The sequence below is a fragment of the Symphalangus syndactylus genome, chromosome 5 (genome assembly GCF_028878055.3).
Source record: "Symphalangus syndactylus isolate Jambi chromosome 5, NHGRI_mSymSyn1-v2.1_pri, whole genome shotgun sequence".
Lineage (NCBI taxonomy): Eukaryota > Metazoa > Chordata > Mammalia > Primates > Hylobatidae > Symphalangus > Symphalangus syndactylus.
In genome coordinates this window covers 124,249,025-124,268,303 of record NC_072427.2, presented here as the reverse complement: position 1 = coordinate 124,268,303, position 19,279 = coordinate 124,249,025, and the positions used below count along the sequence as shown (strand labels likewise).

The 19,279-nt window shown below is 38.7% G+C and overlaps 1 protein-coding gene across 4 annotated transcripts in view; it reads right to left on the bottom strand.

Annotated features, from left to right (window-relative positions):
- FBN1 (fibrillin 1) overlaps positions 1–19,279 on the bottom strand; it is a 336,957-nt gene that overhangs the window by 61,094 nt on the left and 256,584 nt on the right. For all 4 annotated transcript variants that reach the window (XM_055279034.2, XM_055279039.2, XM_055279035.2 and 1 more), the window contains 11 exons: positions 18,830–18,955; positions 18,575–18,703; positions 17,762–17,887; positions 17,525–17,650; positions 15,828–15,950; positions 14,270–14,395; positions 12,110–12,235; positions 4,702–4,824; positions 4,429–4,551; positions 2,710–2,835; positions 835–957 (listed from right to left, as the gene is read on the bottom strand). In XM_055279034.2, coding sequence (XP_055135009.2) covers positions 835–957; positions 2,710–2,835; positions 4,429–4,551; positions 4,702–4,824; positions 12,110–12,235; positions 14,270–14,395; positions 15,828–15,950; positions 17,525–17,650; positions 17,762–17,887; positions 18,575–18,703; positions 18,830–18,955 — 1,377 coding nt within the window. The remainder of the gene's footprint in view (positions 1–834; positions 958–2,709; positions 2,836–4,428; positions 4,552–4,701; positions 4,825–12,109; positions 12,236–14,269; positions 14,396–15,827; positions 15,951–17,524; positions 17,651–17,761; positions 17,888–18,574; positions 18,704–18,829; positions 18,956–19,279) is intronic.

The following is a 19,279-nucleotide window of genomic DNA, read 5'->3' as shown; positions in this document are numbered from 1 at the left end:
GAGACCCAGCCTGGTCTCATAATAGCTTTAAGGAAAACCAGGGGAAGAATGTGTGGCTGGAGAGGAATACTCCATCCAGAGCATTTGCAGGGTGGTGGTGTGGTCATGATCTGGAGAGCCCCTGAGTCATGGTTTGTTTAGGTGGTTGAAAAGACCAGATTTTTTCCTGAAATTTGAACTTATACAGAACATAAGTTGTTTCTTCAGTATCCTTGAACAGAGGGGTGAATTAGGAAGGGGAAATGCAAATGGCGTTCAAAGTCTTAGTGCCAAAGAGAACTGAGTGGCAGTCTGCTGGGTGCCCGTAGTTTTTCTAAGCTTTTTCTAATGTTCCCCGAGAGTCCTTGGCTCAACAAGAAAATGATTTATACACTAGAGACAGGTGGCTGAGCTCCGTGTACCCAGTACTCTGGTAACCACGGGCAGGGCAGGGGTAGGAAGGAGTGGGGTGGGTATTGCAACAACAAAAGTACAACGAGAAAACCCATGATCCCAGGGCATGGCCTCCAAAAGGAAACTCTCCGAAAACGTACCCGAGTAGAAAAGGAAATGGCTGGGAAGCTACACCACTAGAGCACCCCTAGAACATTCCTTTGTAGCCACAAACTCAATGTCAAGGCTACAAACTCTGCTCCTTAACTGTCTTAGACTCTTTCCTTTGGATCTTCACCTCCCATCAGTTCCAGGTCTGAGAAAAGGTATCTGTGATTCTCAGTACTTCCCCCTTGCTTTTCTTGTCTTCTGTGACGGCCCTTGTGTAGTCCCAGGGAGGCTCCAATAGCTGGGTCCCCCGGGACACCAGGAAGCCGACGTTGATGCCAGTGGAGGTCTTACCTGTGCAGTTCCCGCCGCTTCTGTCCAGTTCGTAGCCTATCTCACACTCACAGCGGAACAGGCCAGGCAGGTTGTGGCAAGTTCCAAAGACACAGATGTTCGGAAGGGAGCACTCATCAATATCTTGGGGGAGGGAGAAAAAAGCAAAAAACTTAACTTATATTTTTCTAAAAAAAACCTGCCAAATATAATTAGGCAACTAATGTAAATATTAAGAAACTGCAGACTACCTAACACCAATCTGGGCACTTCTCCTATAGACTTTTAGACGATTTGTCATGCACAGGGAAGTCTCGTAGGTGAGAGGTTACTTTTCCTCAGTCCCTATTACATGCCAAGCAGTGGGCTGAGCATTTTATAGATACATATCTCATTTGTAGCGTTCCACGTAGGTCCACATCACTTTTGTAAAGTAAGAGGCAAGCAAGCCACCTTACGGTAAATTCGTTTTTTTCTTTCTTTTTTTTTAAATCTATCCATGTAGTCACTGTTTTTGTTGTGAATTAAACTTTCACAAGCCACAATGTCTTTCGGGGAACTGTCATAATTAGTTGCATAATCTCCAGTGTCTCTAGTCCTATGGCATGTGTTTGCCTTTGTTGATGGAGATTGAAAAACCCCACACGCTTCTTCCAGGCCTCTGTCTCTGCCTCCTGTTAACATTCTTCGTGTGCAGTTGACACATAGTCACATTTTCAGGCTTGAGACTGGCTTTAAATAGCCATGACCACTCCGCCAGCCATGATTTATATTAAGAACAAACAAACAAACAAAACCTTCCCTTATAGCAATAAGAGAAGCAAAACTTTCACTGTGACTATTTGTATTACCAGAGGTGGCACAGTACCTGTTTTCCTTGGATATTTGGAGTAACAAAAGTAAACAAGGCATTAGGCACATGATCAAGAGCATAATCTGGTTTCTTGACTCCAAGGAGTTTTATATCACACTCCGCATATTTAATATAAACTGTATAAAGAACACCCAACGGTTCCATAACAAAGAAAAGTATTTACATAAAAATACATGAGGGAATTAGTATACATGTCATAGCTAATGACTGATTTTGAGTTCACGTCTTGTTAACAAGGAACAACTATTAACTAATACATTAATCAGGGGCTTGTTTAAACTTCTACTGACAATCGTTATCATTTGTTTATTTCTACTGAAATCTTCTCTTCAGTGAAGGAGAATGTGCTTAAATTTGACAAATGTGGGTAAAGGGAAGAATCTTGTGTTTCCTAATGGGAGGACTCTTCCTGTCTGACCAACATTATCAGAATGACAGAGCCTAAAGCTGAGCGATACCATGCCATATGGCAATATCCCAAGGGTCCCCTATTGAACAGATTTGCAGAACTGTCCCATGTTCATATATATTGGACATTTAGAGCAAATGTGAGACATACCATTCCATGTATGGACAAGACTATTTGCTCAGCTTTTATTTCTAGAAACCAAATACAGTGGAGATTAAAACCTGTGTTTCCATATTTAGTGATAATCCCACAACAGGACATTATCAGGGAACTTGCACTTTGAGCTCTTTTCCCCCTCCGTAGGGATAAATGGGTTGCACTGATTTAACCACACCTGGTTATCCTCACTGACCAATGGATATACCCTTGCAGACCATGAGGCCAAGGCTGGATGTACAGCTTGTGGCCAGTCAGCTGAGGTTTTCTGTGCACCAAGAGAAATGGTCAACTGGAAACCTAACCCCTCTACAAACTGAACTGACCAGCTTAGAAAAGAAGCTAAAACACACCTCAGTTAAAAAAAAAAAAAAAAAAAAAAAAGGCATCAGGAATGTTTAAATAACCTAATCTCATCAAGCCCGGCAAGGCTCCCAGTGGCTTCCCCATCAGTTACCTTCACAGGCTTTCCCGTCAGCACTGGGCACGAAGCCCATGTCGCATTCACAGCGGTATCCTCCTGGGGCATTGAGGCACTGGCCGTTGCCACAGAGATTCAGGTTCTCAGAGCACTCATCAAGGTCTACAGCCAGAAAGAAACACACGTTACTCTTCCTCGGTTAGGGGCTTTCTAATTCCTCAGGTCTAACAACTTTCCAGTGCAGCAATGTTTCGGCATAACTTCAACTTGACACATTTAAAGTCATTTATTTTTCTTTTTGGAAGGCTAACACTGAATATGCAATTTACATGGGGCTGATTCAGAATCCTGAATGATAATTTACCCTGAATGATATAAAATGAATAAGCCGAAGGAATCATGCAAACTAAGGCCTGTTCAAGAAGGGTCATCTGCATGGAGGGCACACCCATGACAGGAAATGACGCATCATGTTTGTGCCTATTTCTCAAGTTTCGGGCTTAGCTTAGATGGGCACCAAAAGTGCAAAAGAATGGCAAACATAGGGGAGAAGAAAAATTCCATCTGCTTAACCTCTACCTAGTTTTCTTAATAATCACAGGCATTTAAGTATCAAACACATAAACCACACATGCCTAATACATGGAATTTGAATATGTTCTCAAAATGATGGGAGGTTTTTGATGACAAAACATCAGTAAGTTAGGCGAAAATGATTTCATCTGAGATAAAACTTTCAGTGAATAAAAAAAAAAAATTCCAGGTAAATCACTTAATGAGCCTTAGCCTCTATTGTGCTTAAATGACTTTTTATGAACAAAGTGCTCAGGATAAATGAATGTTTTAAGTTATAGGAGCAGCTATGCGACCTAATGGCCAATGGATCTTACTATTTTATTTAACTCCAGAGCTCTGATATAAAAAGTGCTGTCTGTAAATACATGCACATGTAAGTATATTTATAATTTATGTAATGACAAGTCTAATCATGTATGTTTCCATGTGTATAGCAGTTTATGTTAATTCTATGGCTATTAATTAGAGCCAAAAAGAAAATGTCATTAATATATTATTGCAAAACTGGAAGTGAATGAATTCCATAGCAGGTTTGAAATTTTTACTTATACCAATATGGAATGTTGATGATGATGATGATGATGGCTTGTTGGAGAAAAATATATACTGCTCTTCTAATCTAGAACATCTAATCCCTTCTCCATACACAGTTCCCTACAGCAAGCTTATCCTTGTGTTGGTACAGAAAGGAAGTCGTTGGTGAGAAATAGGCAAAAAAATATAAAGGCTAGGCACATAAAAGGAAGTATGATTTGTTTAAACTAATGACATCATTATATACAGTTATATAATGATATATATGCCAATTGTAACTATTATAAGGCCTAGCTGACTTGAGGTGGAGAATGGTATGACTTTTTTGGTATCATTTTGTGTTAGAGCACAGATCACTGTAAATGATGTGATAATGGCACCTAAACACCTATCTATCTATCTATCTATCTATCTATCTATCTATCTATCTATCTATCTACCTACCTATCTATCGAGAAGCTTTTGAGGTCTCCCTAATTGACCTGGTTCCAAATTTTTTTTTTTTCCCACAGAGCTCTAGTGCCAAATGATGAATCTTTTCTATGAACTGACTCAGTCTTCAAAAAAGAATTGCTAGCCTGAGAAATGTGGAATGCCTTGCTTCTCTGACTGGTGTTGACACGGTTGTTTCCTGCGTGAACATACCCGTACAAGTGAAGCCATCGCCTGTGTATCCTTCCTTGCACAGACAGCGGTAAGATCCCATGGTATTCTTGCAGTCTGCATGCTGGCTGCACATATGGGTTCCATTGGAACATTCGTCCAGATCTTATGGAAAAAGGTTATATCATTATTAACAGAAAGTGTGGTATTTAAAACCAATAACACACAAATTAAAATAACTTTACATAATTAATATTTTCATATGTGTAATCTATGCAGTCCTTGATAAGCAATCTCTGTTACTTTCCTACTCACCAGTGCACTTAATGCCATCTCCAATCCACCCGGGACTGCAGCTACATTTGAAGCTTCCTGCTGTATTGGTACATACAGCATGTTTGCCACAGTTGTGTGCTCCAATTTCACATTCATTGATGTCTGGAAAAATGAGCAGTGATTTAGAAAAAGGCTCAGCACAAATGTCTTTTGGTTTTTAAAATAAGTAATATTCAAAAGTTGACTTGCCTTCAAACTTCCCATGGTATAGTATGGATTGGTTTTGCATCCATATATAAAGTCTACATATATCAAACAGCTTTAAATTTCAAATTATAAAGATATAACAATATGATTGTACTAGCTATTGTTAACCCTAATTATTTTCCATATTTTAATGTAAGTAAGTTTCCAGTCACTGCAAAGTGACTTTTTACAGCTGAAGACCATAAAAAATGAGTTGCTTAATTTTATGTGGTTTTAATACTCCTTGTCATATATTTTCTTTTGCTAGTATTTTTAGTAAATCAACTATGGAGTAATGATGCACATTATTTTCATATCTTGTATAGATAAAAAATACAAACTTGTTGGCATATTAGAAAATTTTTGCATTATATTCTATATATAAAATATATTTTATTCTTAAACTTAAAACACTGTTATTTAATTATGCTTTATTTCTACAAAAGCTTTACTTTAGGTATTGCTAATTTAAGCATTTGCAGAAAATGTTCCTTAAGACAGTATATAAGCCATCTTTTTCCTAGCTTCTTAGAGTCCTAGCACATTGGAGAGCCAAGCCTTCTTGTATATTTCATGTAAAACTCAAGTTAATCCAACGGGGATTTTGTCAGAATATAAGGAATACCAGATTAGGGTCGCATTACTAAAAGACTCCAAATTTTCCAAAATGCTCTATTCTCCAAAATTCTATTGTCAACTTTAGCCAAGTTAGACTCTCTAACATAAATATGTTACAGAAAAGAACATAAAGAACTACGTGAAAATTTTGTGAAACGAGCCCATTCTATAATGGGTTACCCTCATAATCAACTTTGTCATTAACTAAGAACAAGAACTCATAAATATGGTACACTATATGGAAACCAATATCTGACACCAATCTTAGGTCAAGAAGAACAATTTTGCCATACAAAACACTGCAAGAATTTCCAGTGAACACTTGAATAGTGGCATGAAAAAGAAACTGGGCAAGTAATTCATGTTTGCCTTTTTATTTACTTATGAAGCCCAATTAAATGATTTGAAAGTGTTTGCAAACATGCTATTTGCCAAGTGTTCCATCTGAAGCTCTGAAATGGTCCTGGGATCTTTGGCTTCTTCATAACTTCTAGAGCAAACACAAAATGAAATAAGAACAGATTGCTCCTACAAAAGAACTTTATAATATCACTAATGATCATAAAAATGAAGCAGCATGCTTAGAAGAATGTCCTTTCAATCATGACACATTGTATAGGTGGATTTTAGTGTAACCTTGGCAGCCACATGGACCTATCAAGTTATTACTGCAGGTCAAGAGAGACACATAGCTTTAGATTGTGACTGGGAGGTTTAACCAGCTAAATAATTGAACATGGCACATTCCAAGGAAATGAGGAGGAAGGCCAATTCAGGGATAACAGTGCTAAGTAGGCACAGGAATTCAAGAATGTATGTCTTCCCACACCTGACCTAACAGATTCCGCAGAACTAGCACAGACGCTCCCAAGCAGGGCTGTCGAAACTTCTTTCTGCCTCAGGTAATTGCTCCCCTCAGAGGTAATGCAGCAAATCACCATTTTTGTGGAGTCCTGCATAAATTTCTCTCCTATATTTGTCATGATCTCTGACAAATAATCTTATGTGGACACAAAAAGCTTCAATTGCATAAGTATCAAGGCCTCCAGAGGTTATAGAATCAAGTAATTTTCTAAGTGGAAAGAACTCGTAATTCCATTCTCCCAATCCTCAGTTTCTCAGAAGAAGACAAAGAAGTTGGGTCCTACAGTCAGTGAGGGGCAGGGCCAGGACCTCCTGAAACTCAGTTTCCCCATCTGGTGATTGGCACTCCTTCCCTTGGGCCACAGCTGCCTAGCTGAGCTTCTTTCTGTCTTTTCTTTTTTTTTTTTTTTTTGATGGAGTTTTGCTCTTGTTGCCCAGGCTGGAGTGCAATGGTGCGATCTCAGTTCACTGCAACCTCCGCCACCTGGGTTCAAGCAATTCTCCTGCCTCAGCCTCCCTAGTAGCTGGGATTACAGGTGCCTGCCACCATGCCCGGTTTTTTTTTTTTTTTGTATTTTTAGTAGAGATGGGGTTTTACCATGTTGGTCAGGCTGGTCTTGAACTCCTAACCTCAGGTGATCCGCCCGCCTTGGCCTCCCAAAGTGTTGGGATTAAGGCGTGAACCACTGTGCCCAGCTGAGCTCATTTCTTTAGTCATATCAGGATTTTATTCTAAGCCTTGCTTTATGGAGTTCCCAAAATATTGGTGAATATTAACTGACTTATAGAAATACTCACTAATATCTTCTACTAAGCACGATTTTCAGAGATGACCACAACCTATTAATCTAGTAATTCTCTAATCTTTTTCTTTCCAGTTTTCTAATGACCAAAGGTACTCTTATTTTATGAGTATTATCATTTTCATATGGCTTTTACCTTCCATGTTTAATCTTGCAATTAAGAAAATTATCATTTCTTTTTAATGGAGAGTCTCCTTTAAAAACCATCAGTAATATGCTAATAGAAATTTACAATTTAAGAAAGTGTTTTCAGTTTTATGGCAATGTTTTCAAAGTGAAAAGAAACTATATTTACAAGAGGCTGTGTATCATGGGCTTTTGGGTAATAGGAGAGAGTAACTCAGGAGTCAATATTCAATTCTCCATTTTGTGAGTATTTGTATAAGTTATTATCTCAATGCTTTACACTCTCAGTATGTAACAATTGGAGAGACTTCAAGTGGTCATAAAGTATAAAAGCATCTCCAAAAAGGTTTTTGCATGTGGGTGTGTGTGCATGCATGCACCAACTATCATTCATGAATTGTTTCTATGGCAGACTTGGACGGTAATTCATCATAAAAGCAAACAGAAGGGGAAAGTGAGCCACAAGGAAAACAAGCAAACAAAAATGCTGTATTGAAACACTCTTCAATAACGTAAAGGAAACATAGTACATGTTTGCCAAGAATATCTCTTTCTGTAAAAATATTCTCTTTCCTGCACAAGTTTGCTGCAGACAGAAAATTGCTTTTTAAGATTAAGAATAGCATAAGCCAAGAAAAGCAAAGAAATTCAAATTTAAAGTGACACCGCAACCTTCTTAACTCCATCAAACCTTTGTCACAAAGACTCAAAGGTCCTCTTGCATGGTTCTCTTGAAGGGCAAGGGTGTGGTGTGAGCTGAGCCTGCTCACAGGCTCTAGGTACGTCCCATGCAAGTCTGTCATCCAAGTACGGGCTTGTGCCCAGTGCTGCTGTGGCCTCCTCTTACAGTCACGCAGGGATAGGTTGTATCACCCACACAAACACCTGCCTTCCCTGCCATCTGGGCATCCGTCTCCTGGATCCTAACCTGGCAGAGCTGTGCACTGCAGAAACTCCTTGATTAGGCATTGAGGAAGAGGGCATTACCATGAATGGAGAGGCCAAACGTGAGGATTTCTTAATTTGGATCCAAATTTGAGCCAACACTATTAACTGAACACCCATGGAGTTTTCACAGGCCGACAGCCAGTGAAGGAAAATTAGCGGTGATTAGAAACTGGAAGGAAATGAACACAAATTCTCACTGACTGTTGGTGGTTGAAATATATGATTCTCTCCTATGGACCAAGATCCACCAGAGACATTTCCCTTGTGAAAGGAACCAGCTAGTTTCCAATATGGCATTACGCAGAAATCCCGCTGTTTTAACTGAAAACAAGTCTGATTTAATTCCACTTAATGGTATGCTTGCTTTATTCATTAACTAAGTAAGCACGTGATGGGAGGTAGGGTCTTAAAATTAGCTTGTGAAAGCCAGGACCACCCATCAAAGATGACACCTAGCAGGGCCTTAATTGTGTAGAACAAGCAGCAGATGCCTTACATTGGGTCATAGAAAAATTGTAATCCAGCCCACTTAAGCCAAGGATAGCTGTGTTCTGCGTTTCAAGCAAATGTATTCTCTCTCCATTAAATGGAACATTCCCCCTTGGCAATACCCATGGTCTGAACAAAGCTTACGGCGTAAAAAGAAACCCTTAGCATCTGTGTGGGCTGGGAATGTAAGTCAGTGGGTGGATTCTGAACATTGCTAAAGTGATGGGGGGAAAAAACATGTTTATTTGTTAAAATGGAAATACTCAGTAATGACAGGGAGCTGAAATATTTAGACAAAACTGTAATGGAGCCCAGAGGTCTTTTTCTTAGTTCTCATGAAACAAAATTTCTCCTCATGAAATAGCATACATATTTTCATAATTCTTTTCATTAAACAATAATCTATGTAAATAAAATAAATAGATAAATAAGTAGACATATTCCTTTTGTCTGCTTGCTTATCCAATTAGGCAAGATACCTATCTCTACTTACATTAGTTGCCTGGAACATTATAAACAAAGCCATCACCAAGGTAACCTGACGGTGTTCTAAGTTGTGAATGACATGAATTTTAATCTAAAAGCAGCTAAAAGAGCCTTAGTGACATGGGATTCAAAGAACATTTTGCCCCAGATTTTTAAAAACATGTTTTCAAGTATACCAAACTTACTGTTTGGGTAAGCCATTTCCAATCAAATGTGATGCCCTTCCACAGGTCAGGGCTGTTACTTACCCAAGGAGAACATTTGAGTAACTGCAGAGCACCCTGGTGATTTGTTCAAGATCATGAATGAGTGGATTTACTAAGAACGCAATTCAGGGTACTACTCCTTCAGATGAGAATATCACATGCCATGTTACTCTGGTATCAAAGGGGCATAAAACTCAAGTCTTCCTACAGTGCCAGCTGGATTTTAGCAAATTGGAAAATCATTCCAGGCTGTAATTTTTAAAACTGGAGGAAGAGCTCAAGTGTTTCTTTGACTTCAAATCTATGAAAAAGATTTGAAGAGGATCAAGTGTTTCTTTGACTTCAGATCTACGTTCATGTGATTGACTCAAAGGCTGCTGTTCTTAATGTAAACCTGGTGCCACTTCATGCAACTGTAGTGCACAGCTCTGTTACCATGGTCTTAGTATCTGTGCAAATTCAACTACAAAAAACTAGCCTTTCAATATAAAGAGTAAGATTTTCCTTCTTTAAACTGAGTTCAAGCATGAGTCAGTAAACAGTAGCATAAAATTTTTGCTAGACTGTTACATTCTCAAATGAAACAACAAAACAATGGACAATAGATATAGACTAGAAGCAATGGCTTTCATTAAAATGGTCTCTAGACACGGTGTCTATGTTTCATTTAATTTGACAATAGCTTTTATTTATTGACCAGCACTGCGCCAACAGCATTGTATACATTATATCTCATTTACCTAAAGCTATATTAAATAACATGAAAATTTAAGCTTTCTTCAGGGTGAGGCCTAAAATAATCAGCCACTGCACATGACCCAGTTAGCTAGAATTTGGAGCACTGAATTCTAGAGACCTCTTTCTTATGGGGAATGAAGGCTGTTCCATGAGATTAACTTCTCCTTTCATAAGCATCACTGTCTCTGGGTTGAATTTCAATGTGCTCAGCTTAGCAAAACAGTGGTATTATCCTCTATTAGTTAAAACATAATACAGAACTATCTTACCTTTCTTTTCACTACTGCCAGACCATCATCCCTTACCAAGTCCTATATTTATACTGGAAGCTAAAAATAAACCTTGAACCATAGACATACAAAGCTAGGCACCATTTGTACTGAGAGGCCATATGGGGAGTTGAGAGTTTAAACACTGTGCCATTTATCAGAATGGACCCCTAGCCAGGCTTCATGTAAGGAGTAGCATAGTGAAAATGAAAACGTTCCAGCTTCATGCTTCTTCTCATAATTTGGCTAGCATCTGTTATTTTTGAACCAACAATAATATTATTGCCCTTATCCTACATATCAATAAATTTGAAATAGCATTATTGGCCAGTTTGAAACAATAATAAATACATTTTGGTGTTTTCTTGAAATATGCTGATATAATTAAGAGGAGGATCTGCACATTTGCCACATTGCCAATCTGCAAATATTTTAATGTTTGTTTTAAGTCATAAGAGCTTGCCAAACTGGTTTTTGGAATTAAAGACTGTTATTTATTAAGAAATTATTCAGTTACCTAATTCAAGCTCACCATGGTTTCCATTAAGTTTTAAATTATGTTATATGCCATAATCCGTCAAATTAATATAAGTAACTAGAGTAAAACTTTATTATATCATTCCATGGACTTAATGTCATTGCCTCATATTTGAAAATACCAACTAAACACTTATAAACTAAACACAATGTCATTACCACAGAGTAACTTCTTCCATTTGGCATTTAATAGGATAGTCTCCTACAAATATTGTGAAAACATTTTCTCATGTGCTATTGGTAATAGACAACATTGCAAATGCTTCCATTATCACTTCATAAGATTTGCTAAGTCCCATGAATAGAGACTTATTTGGACTAACATGACTTAATACATCAAAAGTGCTCCTATTTAAGGCACTGGAAGACTAGTGAGAATTGATGAAATATATGAATTGTAGGATGTGTTCCTTTAAAGAGCAATTCCAGTTATAAACCTTAAATGAAGTGTTGGCAAAGGAGGTTATTGGAAAAGGCCTGCTTCAGTAAAGGGCCATGAATATTTGGTAATTAGCATGTTCACTAATTTGATATGAAAATGTGATTTTTAACCTCTTAAAAATGTGCTATTTGGCCGGGCGCGGTGGCTCACGCTTGTAATCCCAGCACTTTGGGAGGCCGAGGCAGGCGGATCACGAGGTCAGGAGATCGAGACCACGGTGAAACCCCGTCTCTACTAAAAATACAAAAAATTAGCCGGGCGTGGTGGCGGGCGCCTGTAGTCCCAGCTACTCGGAGAGGCTGAGGCAGGAGAATGGCATGAACCCGGGAGGCGGAGTTTGCAGTGAGCCGAGATTGTGCCACTGCACTCCAGCCTGGGTGACAGAGCAAGACTCCGTCTCAAAAAAAAAAAAAAAAAAAAATGTGCTATTTACAGTGTTAATTTATTCAATACACCTTTTTTCCCCCACAGGTCAAGAAAAAAACCTTCAACTTGCATCTAACATAAACGATGACAAATCTCAAAGAAGTGGAAGCTAAATTAATGAAAAATGTTATGCAAAATGCTTTATAATGTAGTTAAAACATATGAGTTTTAAAACATGTATCAATCTATAATTATGATACCGATCTCTTAACTACTTAATATTTTATTGTTCTACTTGAACAAACACACCTGTACAGCCAGTTTTTCCTTTTTTGCCAGAGTAGCCCATATCACAGTGGCAGATAAATGAGCCTTTCGTGTTTTCACAGGTCCCACTTAGGCAGATATTTGGATTCAGGTCACACTCATTGACATCTGTAAAACATAGATATTATTAATACATGTAGCTATTTGATATCATTGAATACTTTCCCCCGAGACATAATAACTATGACAAATAAATTAGAAAAGGTAAAATGCTTTCGCTCAGAAAAACAATGTTAAATTTTAGAGGCCAATTTACATTTGCTCTTCATTCTTTACATTGCAAGCTCATTATTCAGACTGGCTTTCATCTGGCCCATAAGCAGCAGGCCAGGTAATCCAATAAACAGATGGGCTCCATGCTGAGTTTAGAGCTCGTTTATGTGACAGTCTAGAAAACTTTTTAGAACAGCACACTCTGTTGCAGGATGAAAAGTTTAATTCAGTCTGCACGATGCTAACAATTTAGTTTTCATATTTTGAAAGAAAGGATAGATGAACTGGTTGTCTTAGTGTAAATAGTTAAAGACTTCACTTCTTTTCCAAATTAAAAATTATTCATTTTTATGACATTTATTTTAATTCTAGGACTTCAAAAATTTTCAGTAAAGGCTTTCAGAAGATAAATGTGATAAAAATGTAAATATAATCAATACTAGACTCTTGCTTCTGGCCAAGATAGAATAACAGGAATTAAAATTACATTCTCAGATGAAACAACCAAAAAAATGGACAATAGATACCTTAAAAAATGGTTTTCTAGACATTGGACATAAGACAACAAAAGACAGTGATCCCTTAGAGAAAGAAAAACTAGGTGAATCCTACAATTGCCGCAGATTACTGAATAGGAGAGTTTTAACTCCGTGGCATAAGGAGGAAGTACCAGATGGAGCCAGGCACTGTCCCTAAGTTGAGGAGATGAATCTGGGCATCCTGGAAGGCTGAGGTAGTTAGGGTTCATAGGGCAGAGTAAAGGACAGGAGAGAGCTACACAGAAGAAAGCAACGCCAGAGATTTGCCGAGAGTCTTCTGCAAGTATTCAGATGAGTAGTGACCAGCACATTCATATAAGGAAACAAACTACTCAAGGCTGGGGAAAGCACTACCCAAGAAAATGAGAGGGAACAATCCTCAAAGTTCACAGGGGGTCTGGGATTGTGCCTGTTCCCACCAGCCAGCCTGGAAAACCTCATAATTCACAGGGAATCAGGTAGAATATCCAGAAGGGTCTTACCTCACTAACAGAGCAAAATTACCCCTAGACTAAGTGTAGCTTAAAAGCTTAAAAGCAAGACTTTGAAAGGGATCTATGTGTTTCCAAGTAATTTATACCTCAGAACAAAGTTCAAAAATATTTATAGGAATACAAAAATATCCAGCACTCAGTAAGGCAAAATTTACAATATCTGGCATCCAATCAAAAATTGCCAGTCACTCAATGCAGCAGGAAAATATGACCCAAAATAAGGAAGAAAGTCAATTTATTCAAATGACCCAGAAATAACGCAGATGATAGAATTAGGAGACAAAGACACTAAAAGTTATTTTAACTGTATTCCATGTGTTCAAACAGCCAGAGGAATGATTGAACTTATGCAGAGACACAGAATATATGAAAAAATACCCAAGTCGAACTTTTAGAGGTGAAAACTACAACATCTGAGATGAAAAATACACTGTATGTGAGGAAAGGCAGATTAGAGATCGTAGAAGAAAAGTTTATCAAATTTGAAGGCATAACAATAGAAACCATACAAAACAAAGAGATCAGTTCTAAAGTTTACTGCATTCTTGTCAGAAGTAAATTTTGTTTGCCTTTAGTCAAGGATTTAAAAAGCCTACACGATAGTCAAAGCAGAAGGAGGGTTAAGTGGACAAAAGTAATGGATAGGCATAAAAGAAATGTCCATCTGGAGTTGACGAATGGTCAGTCAGTCCACATAACATATCTGACAAGAGTACCATTTAATAGCCACAAGAACGATCTCTTTGGAATGCTGGTTAAAATATGAGTATTGTGCCCCTAAATATCCTTCCTTTTCCTATGGAATCTTTCTATCAGTGACCCAAACTAACTTTATGTCATTTAACAGTGCTTATGACTAACAAGACAAGATGAAAAATTCTGTCTTCTTTGCTTACCTACACAAGTCTTCATGTCTTCAGATGCCATGAATCCATCATAACACAAGCACCTGTACTCTCCAGGGATATTTGTGCACTGACCACCATCACAGATATTGGGATTATCTTCACACTCATCGATGTCTGCAAAGAATAAAACCAACAACCACAGGTTATTGATATTGGTTCCACTGTTCAGTGAGAAAACATTAACTGACCAAAGTCAAATAAACTTAGCCTACTAGTATAAGACTATTAACTCTCAAATCCAAATGAAGCTTTGCATAAACTAGCCCATTGGGTTATCCTTGGTAAAAAAGGAAAAAATATTTTTCAATATTTATAATATACTGCTCAAGGGCAAAGTCCACTCCTGATTAAAAGTCTATTATTTATTTAAAATCTTTCTTTCATTTAATTTATCATTCAAAAACTATTATAAATCTTATTTTCCCTATTGTCAAATTATAAATGCCTGAATTCTATCAACTGTTTTAGCAATATTTTAAGGTAAGAATTACTTGAAATAACCATATCTACTTAGATGTTCTTAGTAATAATATTTACTTTCAACAATTTTTTTTTTTTTTTTTTTTTTTTTTGAGACAGAGTCTCACTCTGTCACTAGGCTGGAATGCAATGGCATGATCTTGGCTCACTGCAACCACCACCTCCCAGGTTCAAGCGATTCTCCTGCTTCAGCCTCCCAAGTAGCTGGGATTACAGGCATGTGCCACCACGCCCAATTAATTTTGTATTTTTAGTAGAAATGGGGTTTCACCATGTTGGTCAGGCTGGTCTTGAACTCCTGACCTCAGGTGATCTGCCTGCCTCAGCCTCCCAAAGTGCTGGGATTACAGGCATAAGCCACCATGCCTGGCCTTATTTTCAACAATTTTTGTAGCCAAATTTATATCTAGATTTTTTAAGGGACATTTTTCTAGGTCAGTAAAATAATTTTGGCTCCAAAATCCAAATTCTCTTCTTAAGCCAAGCCAAAATCAAAGCCTATGTTATTACCCACTTTGTTTCTCACCTCTACCTGGCTCACAGCTCTCGCAGCCACAAAAGGAAGTGTAAATTAGACCACTGGTTCTCAAACTTTAGCATGCATCCAAATCATCTGGAGAGCTTGTGAAAACAAATTCCTGGGATCTACCCCAGTAGTTTCTGATACGGTAGATCTGGAATGGGGCCTGAGATTTTACATTTTTTAACAAGTTCTCAGGTGATGCTGTTGCCGATGGTTCAAGGAATAAACCTGGAGTTGCACTGAATTAGGCCAAAACATCAAACTCTTCAAAAGTCTGGTCAATGAAGGAAAATGTATTTTATATTCCATTTATTATGTGCCAGGTACTATGGTAAGCTCTGTAAATACTATTTTATGCAGGCAATTTGAACTTCATTTAATAGATGAGGATTCTAATAATAGGTATCTTGATCAAGGATACAGTTAAAATATATGACAAACAAGGGTTTGGACTCAAGCCTGCTTGACTCCAAAGCCTGGGCCCTAAACTACTTTACTTAGGAACCTACTGAGAGATTCAACATAAGGCTAGAACCTACTCACCGGTGCATGATCTCTGGTCAGGCATTAGTGCAAATCCCGGCTGACAGCTACATTCATAGCTGCCTTCAGAGTTTGTGCAGAAGGTTTCACAACCACCATTCATTATGCTGCATTCATCAATGTCTAAGAGAAATGAAAATAATATCACCTTCTGATATGGTTTGGATGTCTGTCCCCTCCAATACTCATGTTGAAATTTAACTGCCATTGTAACACTATTTAAGAGGCAAGGCCTTTAAAAGAGGTAATCATCCTATGAGGGCTCTACCCTCATGGTGGGATCGGTGCTGCTATAAAATAGCAAGTTCAGCCCCCTCTTGCTCTCTTTCACTCTCGTGTTTTCTTCAATGGGATAATGTAGGAAGAAGGACCATGCAAAATCCTGGCATCTTGATATTGGATTTCCCACCCTCCAGAACTGTGAACTAATAATTTCTGTTCATTATAAATCACCCAGTTTCAGGTATTCTGTTACAGTATCACAAAAATGGGCTAACACACCTCCCTCTGTGTTTATGAGCGTGGCACCTTTTTAAAGTTTCCAGGCATAGGTCAAATAAAGGGGAAAAAGCATTCTAGGGCAATTGGCAGTCACCGTTTGATTCCTTCAACAAACGTTAATGACATACCTACTATGTGCTAGAGATGAGAATCTAATAGTGAATGGGACAGACACAATCCATGCCTTCAAAATGATTACACTGCAGCCAGGAGACAGATGAACAATTAATTGCACCATGCATGATGTGCCATTTGCAATGCAGGAGATGTATTGGGTGCTAGGAGAACACATCTCAGTTATGATAATAGGCACGTGGATGAAATTCTCTTGGCCACAGATTCACTTATAAACTTGAAATTCAGTTTGATTGGCTGAGGTTCCAATCTTTTTCAATAACCTGAGTTGAAGTTCTGAGTTGTCCTGGGCCATGTTTCAGAAAACTTTGGGCTGATTAATGGTTTTGGGTGGAAACCATGTGAGACTTGGCAGTTCCACATGGTGTACACCCCAAACCAGGCAAAAACTGGCAGTTTCTACAAAGTTTCACTTTGACTCGGGGCACAATAAAGCCACAGGACTGTCTGTGCCACTCTTCACAGCACGACTAAACCTACAGAGGGCTGACCACAAAGCAAAATTCTTGTCCCACAAAAACCCATCTTTAAGGAGTGCCAGGCATAGCCTCAACTGCAGCGTAAGATATGAACATTCCATGGTCTTCTTTCCAATAGTTATTTTTTGAAATCTTTTAGCTGATCTAAACCACATAAGGGCAGAGATTTCACCTCAGCTTTTTGGTCTTTTCCACAGCACTACCGTGTTTAGTTTTTTTCAGGTGGTTAGTTACCATTTCTTAATGTGCATTGGTATGCATGTGTGTAGACAAAGCACATGCTGCTACTGTTCCCTATCCAAACGGCATGGGTCAAATTATGCTTATTAGAGCTAAAATATCCTATGTCCTTCATTTAACTGGCTCTGTAAACAGATATTGGAGATGAGATCCAAAGATCGTGAGCCACTATAAAAAGAATATTGCAGGGAAACAAGAAAGATAAGTAAAAGTAGTGATGAAAACAAAACTCAGAGTACATGCAGTGTTTTAGGGAGAGATGAAATAAAATAAAATAAAATAAAATAAAATAAAATAAAATAAAATAAGATAAAATAAAATTAAATAAAATAAAGAACTTACCAACACAAAATAGCCTATCGGGAGTTGAATGGTAGCCAGGGTTGCAAGCACACTGATACTTCCCTACGAGGTTCACGCAGCGGCCATTGGGGCACAGGTGTGCACTCAGCTCACACTCATTGATGTCTGTTGGGAAAATAAGAAGAACAAACACCCAAACATAAGCTTCCAACTCTGGCAGTGATGTTGTTCAAACAACTGAACACAAGTAAACGGTGTGAAAGTCTTCCTCCTTACCGATACATGCGGAGATGTTGGGGGACAGCTGATGGCCAGGTGGGCATTCGCAGCGGTAACTTCCCTCTGTGTTATGGCAAACACCACCTCGGCATAGGAGAGGATCTCTCTGACACTCATCAATATCTGCAAAATGGAAATGACCATGTTAAAGATGGGGGCCTCATCTCCTCTACTAGACCAAGCACTCCTCCCCTGCCCATTGCTGGGTGTCCATATTGACCTCCTTGTCTCAAGGTGGGACAACTCTCTGGTGTTATTCATACACCAGAGCTCCCTGCAGGATCAGACTAAAACCAAAATGCAGCCAAACTCTTGGTTTATTTTCTTCTCCTGCACTACCCTGCTTTCCTTAACTTCCTGACAAGTACCTTCTGAGAGAACTTGCTCACAGAAAGAAATACCACTTCTGCAAGAATCTCCATTTCGAACTTTGTTTCTAGGAAACCAGACCTAAAGCAACCAGTTTATCAAGCGGCTTTTCTAGAACTGTTGGACAGACATCTTGTAAAGGGACCTCTACTACAGCTTCTGTTTCAATTGTCCTCTCTTCTCCCTGGGTATCCATTTCAGGTGTTAAACTCACTTCTCAAGGACCCACAACTGGTCTCCGCCATCACCCACAAACCCACAGCATGAATTCCCTCATTCTTACTACCTCAGTCTCCCTCTGTTGCAGACTGATTCCTAACTTCACTGGTCTGGAGCCTGGTGCACTGGGGCAGCAGGAAGAACCTGGGACATAGGCTATGAGCCATCAAAGCTTCATGGAATCCTTCTCTTTCTGTGTTGATCAAATGATCCCAAACTTACCCATGCAGTTCTTCATCATCATGAATCCACTTTCATAGCCTTCATCACACTTGCATTCAAAGTCCCCAGGGGTGTTCACACACTGTCCTCTGCCACAGAGGTCAGGAGATATGCGGCATTCGTCAATGTCTGCACAAAAACAGCAAGTGGCAGCAAATGAGTCTCAGGACAGCCTTAATTCTTGCGGCAATATGTTAAAGATAAAGAGTTTTAAAGGACGTCCCCTCTCCTGGCCCTTGAGGCTCATTCACTGACCTGTGCAGTTCCTTTCTTCGGAATCAAGAGCAAAGCCGCTGTCACACCTGCACTTAAAGCTGCCGATGGTGTTTCTGCACTTGCCGTGGGTGCAGAGGCTGGGTATCATCTTGCACTCATTGATATCTTCAAGAATAAGAAAATGTGGGGCAAAATAAGTTTATGAGCAAGCAGTCAGGAGGTCTCAGTGCGCACCATTTTAAATCAGGAAGGTTGGAAGTTCTTGATTTAAGGTCTTGACAGTACACATTTCAAAGAAAGTGTGATGATTCATGAGACATATGACTTTGTAAACAGTTCTAGCCTTTCAAATTTCTACATTTTATAAAGCATTGTTAAAGAAGCAAAGAATGTGTCTATTCAGACTTCTAGGGCCCAGCACACTGCCTGACACATGGTGAATATTTAACCACTACTTGCTGAATGAATAGATAATATATTCTAAACCAC